The sequence below is a fragment of the Chiloscyllium punctatum genome, chromosome 9 (assembly GCF_047496795.1).
Source record: "Chiloscyllium punctatum isolate Juve2018m chromosome 9, sChiPun1.3, whole genome shotgun sequence".
NCBI lineage: Eukaryota > Metazoa > Chordata > Chondrichthyes > Orectolobiformes > Hemiscylliidae > Chiloscyllium > Chiloscyllium punctatum.
In genome coordinates this window covers 60,522,280-60,548,127 of record NC_092747.1, presented here as the reverse complement: position 1 = coordinate 60,548,127, position 25,848 = coordinate 60,522,280, and the positions used below count along the sequence as shown (strand labels likewise).

At 41.2% G+C, this 25,848-nt stretch overlaps 1 protein-coding gene across 3 annotated transcripts in view; it reads right to left on the bottom strand.

The window, feature by feature from the left end:
- The window catches only part of mitd1 (MIT, microtubule interacting and transport, domain containing 1), a 58,946-nt gene that overhangs the window by 9,949 nt on the left and 23,149 nt on the right, over positions 1-25,848 (bottom strand). Inside the window, exons 8-9 of one of the 3 annotated variants that reach the window (XM_072577659.1) lie at positions 10,494-10,611; positions 7,736-10,084 (exon numbers count right to left, since the gene is read on the bottom strand). In XM_072577659.1, coding sequence (XP_072433760.1) covers positions 10,516-10,611 — 96 coding nt within the window. In that variant the 3' untranslated portion in view covers positions 7,736-10,084; positions 10,494-10,515. Of the gene's footprint in view, positions 1-7,735; positions 10,612-25,848 lie in introns of those variants that run through there. The other 2 variants (XR_011961529.1, XM_072577658.1) reach the window with 2 other exon arrangements.

Sequence of the window (25,848 nt, the reverse complement as noted above, 5' to 3'; positions counted from 1 at the left end):
TGGCTATCACCAAGGAGAAGGTATTAGAAAAACTGATGGCCTGAAGGTGGATAAATCATCTGGACCAGATGAACTACACCTAAGGGATATAGCTGAAGAGATAAGGGATGCATTAGTGGTGATCTTTCAGGAATTGCTAAAATCGGGGAGGGTCTCAGAGGACTGGAAAATCAATAACGTGACACCGCTGTATAAAAAGTGAGTAAGGCAAAACATGGAAAATTATAGATTGATTAGCCTAACATCAGTCATGGGTAAGATCCTGGAATCCATTGTGAAGGATGATGTTTCTGAATATTTGGAAGTGTATGGTAAAATAGAGCAAAGTCAGCATGGTTTGATCAAGGGGAGATAATGCCTGACAAATCTGCTAGAATTCTTTGAGGGAGTAACAAGCAAGTTAGCCAAAGAGAGCCAATGGATGTTATCTACCTGGACGTCAAGAAAACCTTTGACAAGGTGCTACACAGGAGCCTACTGAGTAAGAAAAGTACCCATGGTATCAGAGGTAAGGTGCTAGCATGGATACAAGCTTGGCTATCTGGTAGAAAGCAGAGAGGACGGCAGCCAGTGATAAATGGTGTTTCACAGTTTCATTGTTGGGACTACAACTTTTCACTTTATACATTAACGATTTAAATGAAGGAACTGAAGGCATTCTGACTAAGTTTGCAGACAACACAAAGATAGGTCAAGGGACAGACAGCATTGAGGAGGTGAGGAGGCTGCAGAAAGATTGGACAGGTTAAGAGAGTAGGCAAAGAAGTGACAAATGGAGTACAACATAGGAAAGTACGAGGTCATGCACTTTGGTAAGGAGAATAGAGGCATGGATTATTTTCTAAATGGGGAGAAAATTCAGAAGCCTGAAATGCAAAAAGACTTGGGCGTTCTAGTCCAGGATTCTCTCAAGGTAAACTTGCAGATTGAGTCAGAAATGTTACGACAAGGAGATGAACTCCTCTGTTAATTAAACCAAACACCCAGAAAAGCTCACCTTGCCTTGTAATCTGTTAAGATATGAGTGACAGAGAACTCACAAATTCAACAGTTTAAAGAAAATAACACAATTTATTTTTTAACCTAAAAGTGAACATTAAACAACTACTTACAATTCTAAGCCCCCTTTCTCTTAACTGCTTATTGTCTGCCTCCAACTCTGTAACAATATGCTGTTACAATAAGGCTCTTATCAAAACTACATCAACTTAATTTCAAAATCACACAGCAGCTGTCATCTTCTGTGTCTCTCTTCTTCCAGCTGAGGATCTCCCTGGATCGTCTTTCTTTTTTTATTGCGAGTATGTTTCACATGAAAAGGTACCTTTTTAATAAAGAGTGTTTCTTAATTTCTTGGAGTGCAAGATGTGAGATCTCCAGGCATAATTTAAACTGGTTAAATTCGAATTTTTGTCAAAACAGCAACCAAAACTCAGGCATCCCTTTCATAGCCAAATGTTATATATTTTAAATTTTCCAGTATCCTCTGGGTCTGCCATCTGGTCATATCCCAGGTGCTTGTAAACTCTCCGTTCAGAACAGCATTCATTCTCTCTTAAAGATATAGAACACACCTTCAACTTCATAACACCTACCTCCTTAAGAAAAATATGAATAATCATATTGAAAAGATGGCTTCAATTTTTTCTAATTCTTAATCCCCATATGATGAAATACACCGGTCATTAATCTAAATTATAGTTTTCATATTAATTTCTGTATACTTACATAACATTGGTATCTGTCTAATTCTATCTACACTTTCTTTAAATCTGTGATCATGCATTTGCTATCACCTTTTTACAATCCGCAACATGTACAATTTGTAAATTAAAAGTCTAACATAAGGTCTCAATGAAACAGTCTCATATTTGTCTTTAAATCTTTACAAGCATGTATGAGGATTATGGTCTGTGGACACAACCGTCTCTAACACATTGTTATATAAACATTAAAATGTAAGGCCAGTACCAAACTCAATAATTCTTTTTGATGGGAGAGTATTTTATGGGTGTTAAGTTTCTTTGAAAAATAGCCAATTGGCTGTTCAGTTCCATCATCATCTTCCTGTAGCAGTACAGCCCAATTCCTTTGTCACTAGCATCGATTGCAACTTTGAAGGGTTTCCAAAAATTTAGTGTAACTGGTGCAGTGATTAGCATAACTTTTAACCTCTCAAATGCCTTCCTGGCATTGTTTTGTCCATCAAAATTTTGTGTTTTTTTAGTAAATCATTTTTTAAAAAAAATTCATTCATGGGATGTGGGCATCGCTGGCTCGACCAGCCTTTATTGCCCAGTGAGGATTTAAGAGTCAACTACGTTGCTGTGGGTTCGGAGTCACACATAGGCCAGACTAGGTATGGTTGTCAGTTTTCTTCCCTAAAGGACATTAGTGAATCAGATGGGTTTTTCCAACAATCGACAATAGATTCCTGGTTATCATAGACTCTTAATTCCAGATATTTATTAAATTCAAATTCCACCACCTGCCATGGTGGGATTTCAATCCAGGTTTCCTGGGTCTCTGGCTTAAGAGTCTAGTGATAATACCACTAGGCCATTGCCTCCCCTGTTAGCAGTGCTCCCACGCCACTGAAGTTTGGAACAAATTTCCAGCAGAATACGCTTAGTCCCAAAAATCAAAGCACCTCTTTCTTCAAGGATGGTCATGGAAATTCCTCGATGGCCTTTGAATCATGTTCCTTAGGGTCAACCTTCCATGACCCATGTTATGTCCCAAGAATGTCATCCCTGCCTTCGCAAATTCTATTTTCTTTAAGTTTATTAACAGTTTAGCTTCTCATAATCATTCAAAGAGCTCGGCCAATTGTACCATTTGATCTTTCCAAGATTCGTTATAGATTACTACATCATCCAGATAAACTGCACAAATTGTTAATCCAGCCACAACTCCATTCATGAGTCTTTGGAATGTGGTTGGTGCATTCCTCATTTCAAAGGGCATCACTTTGAATTGATACAGCCCATTTGGGGTTACAAACACAAACTACTTCTACTTTCTCTGATAAAGGTACCTGCCAATAACCATGCAGTAAGTCCAACTTTGTAATTTAAGTAGACTATCCAATTTTCTCTATACAGTCCTCCAATTTTGGTATTGGATAGGAGTCTGATTTTGTTATGGCGTTGACCTTCTGATAGACCACATAAAATTGGTTAGTCCCATCAGGTTTGAGAACTAACATGATTGTCAAATTCCACTCACTCTGACTCGGTTTGATGATATATTTGTTGAGCATCGCATCCACTTCCTTCTTGACTTGTGTGGCTTTGAGAGGATTAAGTCTGTAGGGGTGTTGTTTTATTGGAACAGCATTCCCTAATTCCACCTTATGCACAATAGTATTAGTCCTCTCCATTTTATTCCTGCAGATGTTTTCATACTGCTTCAACAAACCTTTCAACTCTGTTCTTTGCTCCTGAGACAGATAGCTATATTAATCCACAAGGACTTCCTCATTATTTAACATATTTTGAGGCACATCAAACTCCATGACATCTGGATTTGATTCCTCACTTTGCGGGACAGTAACTAACACCTGTTTCACCAGTGCCCTATCTTTATCAGAGTAAGGTTTCAAAATATGTACGTGAGGTACCCGATACAAATTTTTTCTAGTTAGCATCTTTACCAGAAAACCTAACTGACTTGACATTTTCTGAATTTGATAGGGACCACTAAACCTGGCTTGAAGAGATCTCCTACCATTAGTAACAAAACTAATACATCATCCCCACAGGAAAACATCCGAATTTTACAGTTTTTATCTGCTGCTTCATCCTATGCTGCACCCTCTTCAGGTGCTGTTTAGCTAACTCACATACCGATTTAATCTCTCCCTCATCTCAGATACATCATCCAGCTGTGAGATCTCCGACTTCGGTCCTATCAATTTTTCTTTAATTAATTTCAAAAGCCCTCTCACTTCACATCTGAATATTAACTCAAAGGGAGTAAACTGAGTAGAATCATTTGGGGTATCTCTAATGGCAAACAACATGAATGGGATACCTTTATCCCAATCATTTGGGTAATCCTGACAGTACACTCTTAACATGGTCTTCGGGGTCTGATGCCACCTTTCCAAAGCTCCCTGAATTCGGGATGGTGGTGCACACTTGATTTAAAGTGTTGTATGCCTAAGCTATCCATGATTTCCTGAAACAGCCTAGCAGTAAAATTAGACCATTGGTCTGACTGAATCTCTTTACCATACTGGGTAAAGAAGCTACCAACTCCTCCACCACTCTTTTTGCCTTAATACTCTGTGATGGAATTGCCTCCAGGAGTCTGGTAGACCCATCCATTATGGTTAGCAAGTACTGGTTCCCACTTTTTTAGTTTTTGGGAGGGAACCTATACAATCAATTCTAACCCGCATGAAAGGTTCTTTGATTATTGGAATTGTGAACAAAGGTGCTGGTTTTATTACAGCCTGTGGCTTACCTACCATTTGGCACGTATGACATGTCCGGCAAAATTTAACCACATCTTTGTGCATTCCAGGCCAATAAAAATTGTTTTTGTATCTTAGCCTGAGTCTTTCATACCCCTAGGTGACTTCCTTGTGCTAGTCCATGTGCTACTTGTAATACCTCTGTCTGTATGCTACTGGCAACACAATCTGGTGCACCTCTGCCCATTTCTCCTCTGCACTAACCCTGCCGTGATCTGCATTTTTATCTTAGGATTCTATCTTTAAGAATAATAACTCCCAGGAATACATTCTGATTCCTCTTCTGAGTATATATCAATACATACATCTTTTATTATCCTGTCTTTCTGTTGTAAATCCATTAGCCTTTCAGGACTAAATACTTTTGCCCAACCCTCTACCTGTTCAGGTTTTTCCTGCACCATTACATCAAACAGGGCATCTGCTATTTGAACCTCAACTCCTTTGTCTTTCTCTTTAGTTTTTGCTTCTTGCTGTGACTTATGACAGTGGGATCTTGTTGCTACACAGCCTAGAAAAATTCTGGGGTACTTTCTTTTAACACCTCAGTTCCCTAATATTCCTTTGGCTCACAAGGGGTGTCACTCCTACCTTGGATCCTGATAAATTGTTCCCAAGAACAAACTTTGTTCCTGGAATTGACACTCTGTCAATCATTCCCACTGTTACTTCCCCAGTCTTGATTTGGCTCTCCAACCTGATCTTACAGAGGGGAATGCTAAATTTCTGTCCATCTATTTCACAAATTACCACTCTCTTGGGTAACATGTGGGCGGCACGGTGGCACAGTGGTTAGCACTGCGGCCTCACAGCGCCAGAGACCCGGGTTCAATTCCCGCCTCAGGCGACTGACTGTGTGGAGTTTGCACGTTCTCCTCGTGTCTGCGTGGGTTTCCTCCGGGTGCTCCGGTTTCCTCCCACAGTCCAAAGATGTGCAGGTCAGGTGAATTGGCCATGCTAAATTGCCCGTAGTGTTAGGTAAAAGGGGTTAATGTAGGGGAATGGGTGGGTTGCGCTTCGACGGGGCGGTGTAGACTTGTTGGGCCGAAGGGCCTGTTTCCACACTGTAAGTAATCTAATCTAATCTAATAAAAAATGTCAGAAAGAATGCAAATATGTTCATCTCTTACTATTAGAGACTGATTAGCACCTGTATCTCTCAAAAAATTGTAACTTCTTTTCCTTTTTCCCCCGTGCTTCCTGAGTAAATTTTACCCAGAAAGGTGAAGTCTTTGTAGCGATCAGTCACTAACTCAATACTCAAATCCTGCCTAGGCTGTACACTCTCCTGTAGCTCCTTGACTTTTCTTGGCATTTTCTTTACTACTTTCACTAATCCCACTGTTTTAGCTTCTTTTACCACATCTTCTCCCACAATGCCTTTCTTCAACAACCAGCACTGTAATTTTGTGAGTCCCATCTTACCGCAGTGGAAACACCTGAGGCGTTTCACCTCCTTTTCACCCTTGGGGGTTCTTTTTTAACCCCTCTGTTAATTAAACTAAACACCCAGAAAAGCTCACCTTGCCTTGAAATCTGTTAAAATATGAATGACAGAGAACTCACAAATTCCATTATTTAAAGACAATAACATCAACTTTTTTTATCTTTAAAAGTGAACATGAAACAACTATTCACAATTCTAAACCCCTCTTTCTCTTAACTGTTTATTACCTGCCTCCAACTCTGTAACAATACGCTGTTACAATAAAATTCTTATTAAAATTATATCAACTTAATTTCAAAACCACACAGTGACTGTCATCTTCTGTGTCTTTCTTCTTCTGGCTGAGGATCTCCTTGGGTCATGTTTTTCTTATTGCAAGTATGTTTCAATGAAAAAGTATCTTTGAAATAGAGTGTTTCCTAATTTCTTGGAGAGCAAGATGTCAGATCTCCAGACATTTCTGTCTTGATGGAAATTGTACTCTCTCCAATTTTCAAAATGTCCGCATTTTTGAAACACCCAACATCAGATTGTCTCATTGGTTCGATGTTGGCAAACAATAAATTCAAACTTGATTGGGTTTTAATATCCTGGGGCATAATTTAAACTGATTTGGTTCAATGTGAATTGTTGTCAAAACTTCAACCAAAACGCGGATATCCCTTTCACAGCCAAATGTTACAAATTTTCAATTTTCCAGTACACCCTGAGACTGCCATCTAGTCTTATTACAGATGCTTGTAAGCTCCCTCAGTTCAGAATAGCATTCAGTCTCTATTAAAGGTACAGTACACACCTTCAACTTCATAACAGCAGTTAGGAAGGCAAATGCAATTTATTTTGAGAGGACTTTAAAATAAACACTTGGATGTTCTTCTGAGGCTCTATAAGGCTTTGGTCAGACCACATTTGGAGTATTGTGTGCAGTTTTGGGCCCCATATCTCAGGAAGTATGTACTGGCCCTGCAGCATGTTCAGAGGAGGTTCACGAGAATTGTGCCAGGAATGAAAAACTTAACATGAGGAATGTTTGAGGATTCTGGGTTTCTATTTGAAGGCGTTTAGAAGGATGAGGGGGGATCTAAAGTAAAGGGAAGGCCTTTCAGTAAAGAGCCAGAGAGTGGTGAATCATTGGAATTCATTGCTACAGAAGGGTGTGAAGGCCAGGTCACTGAGTACATTTAAGATGGAGATAGATAGGTTCTTGAATATCAAGGGGATTAAGGGTTACGGGAAGAAGTGATTGAGAAATTTATCAACTATGATTGGATGGTGGAGCAGACCCGATGGGCTGAATGGCCTAATTTCTGCTCCTATGTCTTATGTTCTGCTTTTGCAGTTGCTGTTTTTCAAAGATAGTTATGTGCCCAGAATTATGGTCTTGAGACAAAAGTTTTGATGAACTTGAGATGTTAATGATTGCAGGATGGGGAGTTCACTTGGATTTGGGTTCATAAGGCTCATAAAGTGGAATCTCCTTAGATGCTATCCAGTTTAATAATGAGATTGCTGACACCGCCAAAGTGCTCTTAGAATGCATGTGCAAAGTGACCTTGTGCAGTATTCCTGTCAGGACTGCAAGTGACACCATTCCATTCTGTTTGCTGTTATTTATTGTGCTTATTTAGACACCGTCATGTTTTGTTTTATTGATGGATCATTTCACAAAGTCTGCATGTGCAGAACTTTCCATATGCGCAATGTAGGAGACACAACCATTTGTAACACTGAACTGAACAGATTGCATTAATGTATTTGACTTACATATATACACCAGCACATTCTACATGAAAACTGACTTAGATGTATTTTTAAAATATTTGATTTAATTGGTCATCCTAAGATTTATATACACCATCTGACAGTAGATTCATGTACAGAAAGGAAATTAGGAAGGCAACTAAGGTTGCTTTGATTAAATCGCACAAACACAAAAGAGCTTTAAGTCATGGTCACTTGGAAAATCATGGAAGTCAGACACTTCTGAACAGCAATAATTTTTGTTACATTTGTATTGTACCTGTCAATATTGCTTTATGCCTCAGTAGTTTCATGATTAAAGATTTCTTTTCAGAAATAAAGAAGCATTACCACTAAATTCCAAGCTATCTTCTGAAAAACACAGTACCCACAGTGAAAGTACACTTTTCTTTGAAATGTCATATTTCTTGACAAATAATTTATGAATGTAAGACTGTATCACTGCATAAAAAACCTGATCCAAAGTTCTTATCACAGACCTCAACAAAAACTGCCTGCAAAGAACACTGTCTTGTGGTTTTCCCTTTTCTCAATGACGGTGAGAACTGTTTTTTAAATAGGGGAGTTTTGCCATAGTGGAGAAATCTGATCTTCCACAGATATAAAATTAGCTTTTCAAAGCTTCTTAATCAGATGTGTCATCACTGGGCAGGCCAGTATTTATTGTTCACCTCTAATTATCTAGACAGCTATTATGAGTTAACCACATTACTGTAGGTTGGAAATGATCTGTAGGCCCGACCAGATAAGTATGGCAAATTTACTGCTTAAAGGACCTTAGTGAACCAGATGGGTTTTTACAACAATCAATAGTGTTTACATGGTTTCCATTAGGTTAGCCTTTTCTTCAATTTTTTAAAATTGACTGCCAATTTCACCCACTGCCATAAACGCATGACCACATGGCCACACGCAAGGGGTTCTAGATGACTAGTCCAATGATTATGCTACTGTATCCCTTTAGCAGAACTCTTAGATGTATTTGATGGTAATTATTAATTCAGTATGGCATTTAAAAACTCCTCTTCCAGCAAGGTACAAGTTTATCCAGGGTTTCTGCAGCAAGGCTTGTAAATTCTTATAATTGGTTTCCAATGATTTCAGTTGGTTGAGGTTGGGAAAAGTATTTGAATAGCATACCCTCTGCAGAAATGCACCATTTGTGGATTCAAGACATTGTTCACAGTTATGACAGAAACAGACAGCAATAATAATCTCGACGTTAATTACCGCTGCAAAATCCGCACAAGAATCATTGTGGAAAGAGGTTGACTGAAATTTGAGTTATTTTGAGTGGAGTAAAGAAACCAATTAAGAATCTCTTGAATACTCTGGATTGTTTCTCTTATAACTGAACTGTGTATGGTCAATGACTTTGCTTTGTTTGCTAAATTACAGCATCCACGCAAGATGGTGAACCAAATATACGAATGTATATTTAGATTTTCATTCATGTAATGTGTACACTGCTAACCAGACCAGCATCAACTACCCTTGAGAAAGTGGTGGTAGGTCTGTTTGATGCCTTGTAGTGCTTGGAGTGTAGATTCTTCCATACTGCAGTTAATTACAAAATTTGTAGTGATGAATTGAAGTATTTCCAAGTTAGGATGCTGATGTGCTTGAGAGGGAATTTGCAGATAGCATTGTTCCCGGTACCTGTTTTCTTGTCCTTGTCATTCTTGATTTTGGATTCAGAATTCTGGAAGATGCTGTTGAGGAAGCTTTGGCAGTTTGCTGCATTCCCACTGGGCCAGATTTGATGTACAGCAGTGAATGCTTTGTGTTGCTTTGTTCTAGATGGTGCTAAATTTCCTAAACGTTGGTGGAGCTGTAGTCATCCAGGCAAATGGAGTGTATTTCATCACTTCTATTTTGTATCTTTAAATAGTAGAAAGCAATGGGGAGTCACATTATTTGCAACTGGATCAGGTGAGTTGCTGCTCAATGGTGACCTCCAAAATTTGGATAGTGAAGAAGTCAGCAGTGGTAATACATTGAATATCAAAAGGAAATGATTAGGTTTTTGTCCAACCTTTTGTTGGAGGTGGCATGAATGCCATCTGAACAACCCAAGTTAATATGTTGTTCAGGTCTTTCTGCAGGTAGCCGTGGACTGCTTCAGTATCTCAAAAGTTGAGAATGGAACAGATAACTTAATCTTAATTTTTAATTAACATTCCATTTGAGCTCTGATGAAGGAGGTAATTGATGAGAAGGTTGAAGATGGTTGAGTTAAGGCACTATCCCAGAGGAACATCTGCAACGATGACTTGGTCTCCAGCAACCATCAATATTTGTGCTAGATGCAACTTGAGCCACAATTCCTGATACTTTCATATAGTATAATTTGAGTATTGTTGACTCAAGAATGTAGATATAAAATTGAACTTGTTCTGTTAGAAGAAAGACATCTTACTTAAAAGATGTGTCCCATTTCCACCCTCATCCCTCAATAAAACTGCCTATATTGATCGAAAATAAATGATGAATATATAAATTATTGTTTACTGTAGCTATGCACAGAAATCAACATGGAGTTACATTATAAGGTGAGTGAACTGTCAACTTTTATCAAAGTTGTACTAAACATGTATAATGTATAAACAGTCAGGGAATCTTGTTAAATTATTGGTACATTCAACTTTCCAAGTTAAACAGTTTGAATATTTTAAGTTCTTTCTGTGTAGAAAATGCTTGTTTGGTGCTATATATTCAAGTAATATTAGCTTCAGGGATCTTCATTGTTTTTTGCAATAGTGAAGGGTGAGTTTTCATAAATTTCAGAACAAGATACTAACATACCCATTACAGCAGGGTCTGTGAATCATGAGTTCTTTGTATACTTGATATGGAAAATGTCCACTGTAGTTTCATGGCATTGTCTTAAGTCAAAATCGCAGTAACCAATAGAAAATCGTCCCTGTAAAAGAAACATAAAAATGACCTGATGCATCATCAGTGCTATTATATTTTAAAGAAAAAAACTTACCACATAGTCATAAAGTCAGACAGCATGGAAACAGATTCTTCAGTCCAACTCGTCTGCCCAATCTGATATCTTTCAACAATTAACATTCCATTGGCTATGGCACTTCGGTTTTAGCAATTTTGTTGAATTAATGACAAGCATGACTGCCACTTCACAGTAAAAAAAAGTGGCTCTCTATTTTACTTTAATAAATATTAACTTTAATTATGATATTTCTAACATCAATGTACAATGCATGTTGCTGTTTTAATTTTGTATGCTGTTTCCTGATTTTCACTTCTCCATTGCTGCCACTGTCACACATGTTTTAACTTAATTCTAATTGACATCAGAAAATGGACTGAATAATCATATTACAGGATGTTCCTCAGAAATGATCTACAAAAAGCTTCAATTTGTATAAAATGTTCATAGTCTAGGGATAAGTAATGAGCAATTTGTAACTTGCAATTGAAAAAGACCTGAAACCGAGTCTGTAAGAAAATCTTGAATCCCAATCTATGAATATTAGATGATAACATACAAATACCAGCAGTTGATCAGGTGTGGAAACAGGAATTGTGGAAGACTGAGGTATTTTGCTTGAGTTAAGTAATGCAATCTACTAATGGGAGAGAATTATGGCAAATGCTTGATTTGATATTACTACATAAAGGTATCTTGTGTTGATCAAATATGAAAAAAAGGCAGAAATTGTATGAGGATAGTTGGTGGTTGAGGGGCAAGAAAGGTCAGAAGTGTTGAAATTGGCGAGAATGAATGCAGGAAAGAATAGCAATAATAAACATGAGAGAAATGTGAATTTGAAGCTATTGGAAAGGAAACTCAGTGTTAGCAAGAGGTCGGTGAGATGGAGAATGAACTGTGATTCTCTTAAATTAGGAGAAACAAACTCACAGCCGCTCTTTTAAATGAGATCATTGGTCATGATACTTACCTTTTGAGTAAATCAAATGCTATTCAAAATTTGAAAATAGTTTATCTTGGATTGAAATTCACCACGTATGAGCAGAAATAAGCCATTCAGCCCACTGAATCTGCTCCACCATTCAAAGAAATCAGGCTGATCTGATAATCCTCAATTCCCACTTTCCTGCCTTTTCTCATAACCCTTGATTCCCTTGCTGATTAAATATCTGTCTTGGATATAATTAACCACTGAGACTCCATATCCTTGAAGGTAAAGAGATTCCTTCTTTCTGTTCTAACAGGCAACCCCTTATTCTGAGATTATTCCCTCTGGCCCTTCTATACAGAGGAACCTCGATTATCCGAATATCGGATTATCCGAAGGAGATCTCGAGGTCTGATAGAACATTACATCAAAGAGGTGTTTCCAACACTGATTGCATCTTTTGTTTATAATGATTAAAAATGAACCCGGCTTACTGAAATGCTGCCGAGAATAGCCCTGGACATCAACGGAAGCCCAGGCACCGTCTCCAAATGACTGACTGCCCGCCCTCTCTCCTGACACTTTCCCTGGAGTTCTACACAGGGTGTACCCTAAACCGCACCCCCCCCCCCCCCCACTTCCCCAGATAGTCTCTCCAACATTGTCCTGTACAGGGCAAAGGTGGGACTTGTCAAAACGTTGCAGTAAAAAATTGTGTGTTGCTGTGTGTGTGTGTTTGTGCTATTTTGAGACTCATCCCCCCAAAGGCAGCTGCAGTCTTGCTGTTGGTGTCCAGTCTGGCTGCCCTGAGGTGGGGGAGGGGGTGGGACAGTGTTGGAGGGAGTTTGGCGGGGGGGGGGGGCAGGGGGCAGGGGAGGTCTCACATGCAGCGTTCTGCTGCCTAGTCTCCTGAACAGGGAGCGGACCTAGCAAGTGCTTGCTGTCTCAATCCCACTGAACTTTTGGGGGGTGGGGGGTGGGGTGGGGCGAGAGTAGGGAAGATGGTGGGAGGCTTCAGCAATGCTGCAGATTCCTTACCCACAGGGTGTCTGCTCAGAAACAAACCCTGAGACAGAGAGAGGGAGCAAGGCAGGGAGAGTGAGGAAAAAGGAAACTTCAGAAAACTCTGAGCCCCAGAGGAGAGGCATTGAATTAATTAACTGAATAATCAATTATCTGAATGAAATATGGCCCGCCATCTCATTCGGATAATCAAGGTTCATCTGTATTTCAATAAGGTTGCCCCCTCATTCTTCTGAACTCCATTGAGTACAGGCCCAATCTTTTCAACTTCTCCTCAGTAGACACTATCTCCGTACTTAAGGTCAACCTAGTTAAACCTTCTCTGGACTGCATCCAATGCCACTATAATTTCCTTTGATAAGGGACCCAAAACTATTCACAGTATTCCAGTTATGGTCCGACTAGGCTTTGTATAGATTCAGTAAGACTTACCTATTTTTATACTCTATTCCCTTTGAAATAAAGACCAACCAGTGTTCCATTTGCCTTCTCTGTTACTGGCTGAACTTATATCCTAGCTTTCTGTAATTTATAAGTCAGAATTCCCAAAACTCTCCATTGCTAGAGACTTTCTGCATTTAAATAATATTCAATCCTTCTATTCCTCTTGCCAAAGTACATAACCTCACATTTTCCCAAACAGCATTCCATCCATCATGTTTTTGTCCACTCGTATATCCCTCTGCAGTATGTTTGTGTCACCCTCATTAATTGCATTCCCACCCATTTTTGTGTCATCTGAAAACTTGGCTAATACTTCATCGCTTCTATCATCTAATTCATCAATATATATCATAAATAATTGTTACCTCAAAGGGTACAAAAATGAATGAAATATTGTATCACAACAGGCCTAACTGGAAAATCACTGGCACTGTTCTCTCAAATCAATCTCCACAACAATATAGAGTAATATCTTGTAGTGAATGCTATTTTCAGAGCTCAGATGCAAGAGAGATGTACACTGACGTCTACATATAGAGGACTTCGAGAAAGAGGTTACTTTTATTCTTCAGGGTTAAAAATTTAAGTTTTAATGAGGGCAGCTAGATGAGAGGAGATTATTATAGTTATCAAAAAGGAAGGTTTCAAAAAGAATTTCTTTTACTGTGATACTAGTGGAGACTATCATCTGCTAGGTATGCGTGTTGTAAATTAAGATTTTTGATCATTTAAATGAATACTGGAAAACCATGTGCATTACATGCCAGGATCAGAGTCAGGAGATTACAAGTTATAGTTAGTACGTTTGCAGATGACACCAAAATTAGAGGTGTACTTGACAGCGAAGGTTAACTCAAGAGTACAACAGGTTCTGGATCAGATTGGACAATGGACCGAGGAGTGGCAGATGGAGTTTAATTTAGATGAATGTGAGGTGCTGCATTTTGGAAAGGCAAATTGGGGCAAGACCTATAAGGTCCTGGGGAGTGTTGCTGAAGAAAGAGATCTTGGCGTGCAGGTTCATTGTTCCTTGAAAGTGGAGTTGCAGGCAGATAGGAAAGTGAAAGTGTTTGGTATGTTTGCCTTTAGTAGTCATTGCATTGAGTGTAGGAGTTGGGAGATCATATTGCACGGCTGTCTAGGACATGGTTAGGCGACTTTTAGAATACTGTGTGCAATTCTGGTCTCCCTGCTATAGGAAGGGTGTTGTGAAACTTGAAAGGATTCAGAAAAGATTTACAAGGACGTTGCCAGGGTTGGAGGGTTTGAGCTATAGGGAGAGGCTGTATAGGCTGGGGCTATTTTCCCTGGAGTGGTGTAGGCTAAGGGGTGACCTTACAGAGGTTTATAAAATATGAGGGGTATGGATAGGATAAATAGATACAGTCTAATCTCTGGGATGGGGGAATCCATAACTAGAGGGCATAGGTTCAGAGTGAGAGGGGGGAAAATTTGAAACGGACATAAGGAGCAACTTTTAAGGGTGGTGCATGTATGGAATGAGCTGCCAGAGGAAGTGGTGGAGACTGGTACAATTATAACATTTAAAAGGCATCTGGATGGGTATATGAATAAAAAGTGTTTAGAGGGATATGAGCCAAGTGCTGGCAAATGGGACTAGATTAGTTTTGAATATTTGGTCGGTATGGACATGTTGTACAGAAGGGTCTGTTTCTGTGCTGTACATCTAAATGCCTCTAAATTCTATGTCTATTTCTGATCTTCCTTACTCAATGCTTTTTAAAAAATCTCTTCTGAATAAATCATACTTTTACCTGATTTGCTTATAGTAGTGGCGTGTTAATAGTGAGCATTAACAGTTAAGAGATGAGACTTTCCAAGTAATATTTGGGAAGGTGAAACTGCATTACGCTTTCCAAAAAGAAGCAGAGATTATTAATTCCTTATACATGGAAGGTACAGTTATCCTCAGTTTGTTTTCCACCTATGCAAGAACAGACATAAGAGGCTGAAAAATTACATCAGAATACCGATAAGTTGTTCTGAAATGAACGTATGAATTGGGCACAACTTGCTCTGTCCTATGTGGTGTCTGCAAAAATTTCTATTTCATTTATTTCTGATATTTTATTCGGAATGCATCTATCCCTGTGCAACTTAATGTTCTAAGCAAATCTTCAAGTTCAACAGATGATTTTCATTTAAGTCTCTGGTGGGACATTGGTGTCGCTGGCTGGGCCAGCATTAATTGCCCATCCCTAGTTACCCTTCAGAAGGTGGTGATGAACTGTTTTCTTGGACAACTGCAGTATATATGCTGTAGGTAGACTCACAATGCCATTATGGAGGTAATTCCAGGAGTTTGACACAGCAAAAATGAAGGAAGAGTCAGATATTCCCAAATCAGGACGTTGACTGGCTTGGAGGTGGTAGTGTTTTTGTGTATATGCTGCCCTTGTCCATCTAGATGGAAGTTGTCGTGAGTTTGGTAGAAGTTGCCTAAGAATCTTTTTGAGGCATTTCTGTAGCACATCTTGTAGGTAGTACACACTGCTGCTACTCAGTGTCAGTGCTGGAGGGTATGGATGCTTTTGGATATGGTGCCAATCAAGTGGGCTACTTTGTCCTGGATGGTATCAAACGTCTTGTACCATTAAAGCTGTACACAGAGGTAATTGGGAATTATTCCATCACACTTCTAACTTGTGCCTTGTAGATAGTGGATAGGCTTTTGGTAGTCAGGAGATGAGTCACTCACTGCAGTGTTTCAAGCCTTGGACCTGCTCTTGTTGCCACTCTTATTTACATTGAAAGATGAGTTGTGTTTCTGCTCAATGGTAACCTTTAGGATGTTGCTAGAGGGGAATTCAGTGTTAATCATGCCACAAATGTCAAGGCGTGGTGGTTAGATTATCTCTTCTTGGAGAAGGTCATTGACATCACACGTGCCACGCAATGTTACTTGCCACTTGTTAGCTCAAGCCTTTATTGTCCATACCCTATTGCATTTGAACATTGGTTGCTTCAGTATCTGAGGAGCCACAAGCAGTGCTGTATGTTGCACACTCATGAATGCACACCTCCAGTTCTGACCTTAAGATGGAGGGATGATTATTCATGAAGCAGCTGAAGATGCTTGGGTCTAGGACACTACTGTGAGGAACTCCTGCAGAGTAATCTTGGAGCTAAGATAACGGACCTTCAACAACCAGAATCAGAACCATCTTCCCTCTTTTGTTAGGACTCTTTGATGCTACACTTGTCAAATGCTGCCTTGATGCTAAGGATCTGTCACTCTCACCTCACTTCTGGAATTCAGCTCTTTTGTCCATGTTTGAATCAAGGCTGTAATGAGGTCAGGAGCTGAGTGGACCTGGCAGAACCCAAACTGGGCATCACTGAGTAGGTTTTTGTTGAGCAGGTGCTGCTTGACAGCACTACTGATGATCATCCAGCATCCAAAATCATCTCCCTTCATTTATACATCACACCCATTGCTGCTCTAAACCTTCATACTTAGTTTCTCGAGCTGTCTCCTTGTGGATCTCTCAAGTCTCACTCTATGCAAACTATTAACTCATCCAGAATTACATTTTATTCTTCAAAATAATAAGATCTCCTCACAACGGGTCTGGATAAAACCAAAATATTGCAGTTGCTAGAAATCCAAAAGAAAAACAAAATACTGCAGACAGCCAGCAGGTCTGGCAGACTCTGTGGAGAGAGAAACTGAGTTAATGTTTCAGGGCCAAAGATACTACTTCAGAATGCATTAGTTTAGGTTTTGCTTTGAGAATAATGATAATGCAATAGTGCTAACTTCTTATGGACTAAATTGAACTGAAAATTCTGAAATACAAATTTATTTCATTAACTGCGGAAAGTTGGAAGTTATGATCAGAATTGCCCTGCTGAACATTGATGTCAACATCAAGTCGATGTAAAGGTGTGAAAATAATATTCTGTAGATATTGGAAACCCATAATAGGACCATAAGATATAGGAGGAGAATTAGGCCATTCGGTCCATCAAGTCTGCTCTATCATTCAAACATGGCTGACATGTTTCTCAACCCCATTCACCTGTCTTACTAATAAAGAGCTTGTCTATCTCTGCCTTACATACACTCAATGACTTGGGTCTCCACAATCCTCTGCGGCAATGCATTCCACAAATTGACCAGCCGCTGGTTGAAGAAATTCTTCCTCAGTTCATTTCTAAAGGTTCATCCCTTCACTCTGAGGCTGTGCACTCAGGTCCTAGTCTCTACTATTAAGTTAAACATCCTCTTCACATCCATTGTACCCAGGCTTCTCAGCATTCTGTTTCAATGAGACCCCCCTCATCCTTCTAAACTCCATTGAGTACAGAGACAGTCCTCAACTGCTCATCATATGACAAGCCCTTCATTCCGGGACAGTTCTTTTTTCAGATACAAAACTGTGCACAGTATTTTAAATATGTTCGAAATGATAACGTTGCATTTGCCTTCCCAAGTGCAAACTGCCTGCATGTCAACCTTACTAAAAGCCTAAGCTAGAACTCCTAAGACTCTTTATGCTTCAGATTTCCAAAGCCTTTCCCCATTTAGAAAATAGTCAATTCCTCTATTCATCGTACCAAAGTGCATGACCTCACACTTTCCCACACGGTATTCCATCTACTACTTCTTTGCCCACTTTCTCCTAGCCAAAATCCTCCTGTAGCCTCCCCCCTTCCTCAATGCTACCTATCCCTCCACTTATCTTTGTGTCATCTCCAGACCTAGCAACAATGCATTCAGTTCCATTGTCCAGATCGCTAATGAACAACATAAATAGCTGTGGTCCCAATACTGCCACCTGAGGACCTCCACTAACCACCGGCTACAATCCTGAAAAAAAACCCTTTATCCCTACTCTCTGCTTTCTGCCAGTCAGCTAACCCTCTATCCATGCAAGTATCTTGCTCATAATACCATGGGTTCTTAGCTTATTTAGCAACCTACTGTGTAGCACCTTGTGAAAGATCATCTAGAAATCCAAATAGATCACGTCCATTGGCTCTCCTTCGTCTAACTTGCTCATTACCTCCTCAAGGAATTCTATCTTTTAGGGTTTAGGTGACCCAAGTGCGAGGTGTGGCAAAATCAGGTGACAGATGTATTGGAGTCCATCTCAGCAGTGAGATCATCTCGCTTCGTCTTTTATGCTACTCAAGTGGAATTGCGAGATTCTCGCTAGGTCGCAGTGGAATGAAAATTAATGGTGATTAATGCTTGTTAAACACTTTGTTAACATCACAACTTGCTTTATTAATATTAAGACTCTCGTATTACTAAATTTTGAAGTGGGAGAAGTTAACAAGGTTACCAGCACATGGAGATGATAGATTCAGCTCACCACTTGCTCCGAATTACCTCCATTTTGGGTACTGGGCAGGAGCTGCTAAGGGGACAATTCACGGTCATCAGCCACACACAGCTGTCATCTAGGGAGAGTGTCATCAGGCATATGAGAACTCATCACAAACATCCTGATACTTCCTTGAAATATTGGCAGCTATTCACAAGACACATGCAGTGTGCAGCAGTAACTGGCTTTGAGAAGACTACTTTGGGGACAGTGTGTGTATAGACAGGAATTCAGCTCACAGAATGCATCAGACTGAATCTCAGGGCTGCTTCTTGGCTCTCTTAACACTTGCTGATTTTGACTCGGCAAGATGGCGGCGATTCTGTAGAACTGCTGTGGACAGGTCTGCCTAACAGCCAAGGCATACTGGTGTTTTTTGCCACCGCTGGCCAACCTATGTGGTGGAATTATTAGTTTAAAACCTTCCAGAACACATTTGTTAATATTTGGGAGTGGGAAGGATGCCAAAGGGAAAAGGTGCAAGCAAACAGCAGCAGGGAGGACACTCCCCTGCAGCACCTACAACACCAGAGACTGCAGCAGTAGCAGCCTCTCCTGAACCCTCCAGGGACCTGACAGACTCACAGGAATTGGCTGCGGCGATGGGGAGACTTACTTGAAGGTTGGGGCTGCGATTGAGGAGATCCGTGGGGAGATTTGTGCCCAGGTCCAACCTATTGCATCTATGCTGCAGAAGCATGAGCACGAGATCCAGGGCCTCGGGGAGAAGCTGGAGGAGGTGGAGGGTCAAACTAAAGCCTTGGAAGCTGCAATGGAGTCCTCATCCAGTCGAATCCAGGTGCTGGAGCGAGAGGAGTGGGCCTTGTGAGACCATGTCGAAGACCTCAAAAATCGAGGTCAGAGGATAAATCTCTGAACTGTTGGGCTCCCTGAAGGTGAGGAAGGTGAGCAGCCAGTCAGCTTCTTTGAAAATTGGCTGCTGAAGTTTTTGGGCCTTCACATCGAGTCCAGCAGGCTTCAGATTGAAAGGGCATATTGGGTTACAGTGCACAGGTCCGGGCCGGTGCAGCACCCCCGCTCGGTACTAGTGCACTTCCATTCATATAAGGACAAGCAAAAGGTCATAGAAGCTTCCAGATCCCTGCGAAAAGATCCGCAGACACTGCTGTACAAGGGGTCAAAAATCAAGTTTTTCCAGGATTTCTCTGTAGTTGTAATTCAAAAGAGGAAGTCCTTCGATGAAGTTAAAAAGAGACTGAAGAACCTGGGCATCCAGTACTCCATGAGATACCCCGCAGTGCTCTATTTCAGCCACGAGGACTCAGTTTATATATTTGACTCAGCGGATAAAGCTAAAAACCTTGTGGCTGGGGGAAGAGTCTTCCATTCAAGGTTTTATAGTTGCTTTTTTGTAGTTTTTTGGTAGTAATAGTTGTTTATAGTTATGATAGAGTAGTTTTTGTATATATAGTTCTTCAAATCTGAGTCTTTATTTACTTATGCTCGGTGCTTTGTAAACAGGGTTCTCCCTCCCAGGGGTTCAAGGAACTCTGAAAAGGGGATATGGCTACGTGTCTTATTAAATGGTGCACCTGGAACATTAAGGGAAGTCATTCGCCTGTTAAAAGAAAAAAGTGCTTTCTAGCCTTAAGAGGGAAAGGGTTGATGATGGGGAACACCTGAAATTACAACAGGGGCATTATGACTGGGTATTCTTTTCATCCTTTACTACTAAAAGTAGGGGAGTGGCGGTACTTATCCAGAAAGATCTTCCATTCACATTATTAGAGCAGGTGAAAGATGTGATACTTAAAGCCCTGATACATGGGGAGGAATATGGCATTGTAAATGTCTACTGTCCTCCGGCGCATCCCCTCAAATCTTTGATTAGTGCTTTCTCTAAGTTGAGTGCTTTTTGAACACGGTACATTATTATAGGGAGGGATTTTGATTGTCTTTTGGATCTGACAGTGAACAGAATGCCTTGTGGGCCCCCAACTATTTCTTCGCAGGCCAAGCAGGTGGTTGACTTATGCGAGGAATTAGGACTGGTGGATATTTGGAGATGTCTTCACCCTACCGGCAGGGACTTCAACTTCTTTTCAAACCCACATAAATGTCACACCAGGATTGACCTCTTTCTGGCTCCCTCGGCCTTTCTGGATTCGATTATGGGTTATAAAATTGAGAATATAGCTCTCTCTGATCATGCAGCAGTGTATTTGGAGGTTAAGGCCAAGAGTTAGGGGCTAGGTTTGTGGCGTTTTGACCCTTTTTTCCTGAAGGAGAGTTATTTGGGTGGAACTGAGAAATAAGAAAGAGATGATCACCTTATTGGGATTGTATTATAGACTCCCCAGTAGTCAGAGGGAAATTGAGAAACAAACTAGTAAGGAGATCTCAGCTATCTGTAAGAATAATAAGGTGGTTATGGTAGGGGAATTTTACTTTCCAAACATAGACTGGGACTGCCATAGTGTTAAATGTGTACAAGACAATTTTCTGATTCAGTATATGGATGTAGCTACTGGAGAAGGTGCAAAATGACCTACTCTTGGGAAATAAGGCAGGGCAGGTGACTGAGGTGTCAGGAGGGGAGCACTTTGGGGCCAGCGACCGTAATTCTATTAGATTTAAAATAATGATGGAAAAGGATAAACCAGATCTAAAAGTTGAGGTTCTAAATTGGAGAAAGGCCAATTTTGGCACTTTGAGGCAAGAACTTTCGAAAGCTGATTGGAGGCAGACATTCGCAGGTAAAGGGACGGCTGGAAAATGGGAAGTCTTCAGAAATGAGATAACAAGACTCTAGAGAAAGTACATTCCTGTCAGGGTGAAAGGGAAGGCAGGTAGGTATAGGGAATGCTGGATGACTAAAGAAATTGAGGATTTGGTTAAGAAAAAGAAGGAAGCATATGTCAGGTATAGACAGGATAGATTTGAGTGAATTCTTAGAGTATAAAGAAAGTAGGAGTATACTTAAGAGGGAAATCAGGAGAGCAAAACGAGGACATGAGATAGCTTTGGCAAATCGAATTAAGGAGAATCCAAAGGATTTTTACAAATATATTAAGGACAAAAGGGTAACCAGGGAGAGAATAGGGCCCCTCAAAGATCAGCAGGGCGGCCTTTGTGTGGAGCCACAGAAAATAGGGGAGATACTAAATGAATATTTTGCATCAGTATTTACTGTGGAAAAGGATATGGAAGATATAGACTGTAGGGCAATAGATGGTGACATCTTGCAAAATGTCCAGATTACACAGGAGGAAGTGCTGGATGTCTTGAAACGGTTAAAGGTGGATAAATCCCCAGGACCTGATCAGGTGTATCCGAGAACACTCTGGGAAGCGAGAGAAGTGATTGCTGGGCCTCTTGCTGAGATATTTGTATCATTGATAGTCACAGGTGAGGTGTCGGAAGACTGGAGGTTGGCAAACGTGGTGCCACTGAAGAAGAAGGGCGGTAAAGACAAGCCAGGGAACTACAGACTGGTGAGCCTGACCTCGGTGGTGGGCAAGTTGTTGGAGGGAATCCTGAGGGACAGTATTTGGAAAGGCATGGGCTGATGAGGGATAGTCAACATGGCTTTGTGCATGGGAAATCATGTCTCACAAACTTGATTGAGTTTTTTGAAGAAGTAACAAAGAAGATTGATGAGGGCAGAGCAGTAGATGTGATCTATATGGACTTCAGCAAGGCGTTTGACAAGGTTCCCCATGGGACACTGATTAGCAAGGTTAGATCTCATGGAATACAGGGAGAACTAGCCATATAGATACAGAACTGGCTCAAAGGTAGAGGACAAAGGTTGTTTTTCAAACTGGAGGCCTGTGACCAGTGGAGTGCCACAAGGATCGGTGCTGGGTCCTCTACTTTTTGTCATTTGCATAAATGATTTGGATGCGAGCAAAAGAGGTACAGTTAGTAAGTTTGCAAATGACACCAAAATTGGAGGTGTAGTGGACAGCGAAGAGGGTTACCTCCAGATTACAACAGGATTTGGACCAGATGGACCAATGGACTGAGAAGTGGCAGATGGAGTTTAATTCAGATAAATGCGAGGTGCTGCATTTTGGGAAAGCAAATCTTAGCAGGACTTATACACTTAATGGTAAAGTCCTAGGGAATGTTGCTGAACAAAGAGACCTTGGAGCGCAAGTTCATAGCTCCTTGAAAGTGGAGTCGCAGGTAGATAGGATAGTGAAGAAGGCGTTTGGTATGCTTCCCTTTATTGGTCAGAGTATTGAGTACAGGAGTTGGGAGGTCATGTTGCAGCTATACAGGACATTGGTTAGGCAACTGTTGGAATATTGCATGCAATTCTGGTCTCCTTCCTATTGGAAAGATGTTGTGAAACTTGAAAGGGTTCAGAAAAGATTTACAAGGATGTTGCCAGGGTTGGAGGATCTGAGCTACAGGGAGAGGCTGAACAGGCTGGGGCTGTTTTTCCTGGAGCGTTGGAGGCTGAGTGGTGACCTTATGGAGGTTTACAAAATTATGAGGGGCATGGATAGGATAAATAGACAAAGTAATTTCCCTGGGATCGGGGAGTCCAGAACTAGAGGGCATAGGTTTAGGGTGAGAGGGGAAAGATATAAAAGAGACCTAAGGGGCAACGTTTTCACACAGAGGGTGGTACGTGTATGAAATGAGCTGCCGAAGGATGTGGTGGAGGCTGGTACAATTTCAACATTTAAGAGGCATTTGGATGGGTATATGAATGGGAAGGGCTTGGAGGGATATGAGCCTGGTGCTGGCAGGTGGGACTAGATTGAGTTTGAATATCTGGTCGGCCCGGAGGAGTTGGACCGAAGGGTCTGTTTCCATGCTGTACATCTCTATGACTCTGACGTTTTGAAGGAGTTTCAGGAATTCTTGACTATCAACTCAGGCACGGCTAGTAATCCATCTATACTGTAGGAGACTGCTAAGGTCTTTGCTAGGAGTTTAGCTATTTTGTATTCAGCTAGCCGGAAATGACAGAAGGAGGAACAGCAGTGTCTACTTGAGACGTAGTTGAAAGCCGTCAAGGCGGCACATTTTGCGCGGCCTTCAGTGCCTAAGCTACAGCGGATCATCGCCCTCCAGGCTGCCTTGAATTCAATACTGACATAAAAACGCAAAAAAAGAACTTGCTTTTGCTAGACAAAGGCTGTTCGAATATTGGAATAGGCCAGGAAAGTATTTAGCGTACCTGACGAGGAAAAAAGTATGCCCCTCAATCCACTACTGCAATCAGAGACAGCGCCGGGGTCCTTACATATGATGCTAGAAAGATTAATGAGGCTTTTCAGAGCTTTTACTCTGAACTGTGTCGGTCTGAAGGTTGCAAGGACAGGACGGCTAAAATGGAGACCTTTTTTAAGAACCTGGACCTCCCAGCGGTAACCTTGAAACAGGCCTCTCTCCATAATGCCCTGTTGACAGTTCAGGAAATACAGGAGGCAGCTAGGCAACTTCAGAGTGGGAAAGCGCCTGGCCTTGATGGTCTCCTGGGTGAGTTTTATAAGGAGTTTATTGGGATTCTGTCAGGGCCGATGTTGGAGATGTACAATCACTCCTATAAGCATGAATGCCTACCACCATCTTTGAGAGAAGCTAGTATTTCCCTTATTCTTAAGAAGGGGAGGGTTCCTGAGGATTGTGCCTCATACAGGCCCATCTCTCTATTAAATTCAGGTTTCAAGATCCTGGCGCTGAGATTGAAAAGGGTGTTGTCCCATATTTATTAAAGAGGGCCAGACAGGCTTTATACAGGGCTGTAGGTCCTCTAATAATATTAGAAGGTTGCTGAATATGGTCCAAGCTTGTCAGCAACAATCGCTTCAGGGGTTGGTGATTTCCTTGGATGCAGAGAAATCACTTGACCGGGTGGAATGGCCGTATTTTTCTTACATCTTAGAACAGTTTGGGTTAGGTGGAGTCTTTGCTAGGTGGGTGGAGGTTTTATATCGCCACCCTCTGGCTGCGGTCATCACCAACGGGGTGAAGTCTGGGAATTTTAGGATTTGTAGGGGGAGTCGGCAAGGCTGCCCCTCTCACCGTTGTTGTTTACATTGGTGATAGAGCCGCTGGCAGAGGCCATTTGTCAGAACATCCACATAACCGCTCTGGAAGTGGGATCGAAAGCACACAAGATTACACTGTATGTGGATGATGTCCTTCTGTTTTTAATCAAACCCAATGACCTCCATACCCCATTTGATACAATGTATCAATTCATTTGGGGCTATTTCAGGACATAAGATTAACTTTGCAAAATCGGAGGCTATGCCTTTGGGGAACGTTAAGGATGTACCAGAAGTCGAAGGTGGCCCTAAGTTCCATTTTAAGTGGTCACAGGCAGGGTTCCGGTACCTAGGCATTTTTATTACCCCCAAGTTTGATCTGTTATTTTGAAATAACTTTGCTCACTTGTTTCACAATATTAGGCGAGATCTCCAGAGATGGGAGGCTCTTCCAATGTCATGGCTGGGCCGAATGTCTCTCATTAAGATGAATGTCCTTCCTCGTTTGCTTTATCCCATGCGTATGCTCCCTATAATGTTTCCCAGGTCAACACTGCAAAAACGTTTGGGGTGGTTTGGTTCCTTTGTCTGGTATCATGGTCGGGCCCTCATCAAACTTACTAAATTGCAGTTGCCTCAAGGAGGGGGAGGAGTTGATTTCCCAGACATCAGGAGGTATCCATTGAGTTCCCTGCTGTCCTTTGTCTGCGATTGGGAAGGTAATGATCCAAACTCAATATGGCTGGATATCGAGGCCTCCCAAGCAAAGTGCCCTCTTATTAACCTGTTGTTCATGGATAAGATGAGGACAGTTATGGGCCATTGTCGGAATCCCATTGTCATTAGTACAGGCAAGGCATGGAGGACGATGTGTCAGAGTGAGGGTTGTTTATCTAAGACTTCGCCACTTACACGTATAGTTGGCATGCCAGGGTTCCGACCAGCGATGATGGACTCAGGGTTCAAACTATGGGCAGCAAGAGGAGTTTCTAGTTTGGAAGACTTGTTTGAGGGGGAGGTTATGATGTCTTTTGAGCAACTGAGCCACAAATGCGGATTACCCAGCAGAGATGTTATCCGCTTTTTTTCAGGTTAGGGATTTCATCCAGAAGAAACTTTGCTTCTCACTAAGCCCTATAAGCCCGATACAGAGAGGTTGTTGCTACGTTCCACAAGGACCCTTTCAGTTAGTGCCCTCTATTGGCTACTTGATGGCAGGGCCTGGCAGGATAGTAACCGGTTATGAGAGGTCTGGGAGCAAGAGCTGGGAGTGGAGATCTCTTCTGAAACATGGGAGAACACATGGGAGAATGCTTGAAAGATCTCAATCTGTAATAGGACATGCGCTGCACGGTTAAAAATTCAGCACAGGGCTCATCAGGCACTAGACCGTCTGGCGAAGTTTAAAAAAGGGGCATCTCCAGTGTGCTCCAAATGCAAAATAAGTGAAGGTACTCTTACCCATTCCTTCTGGACATGC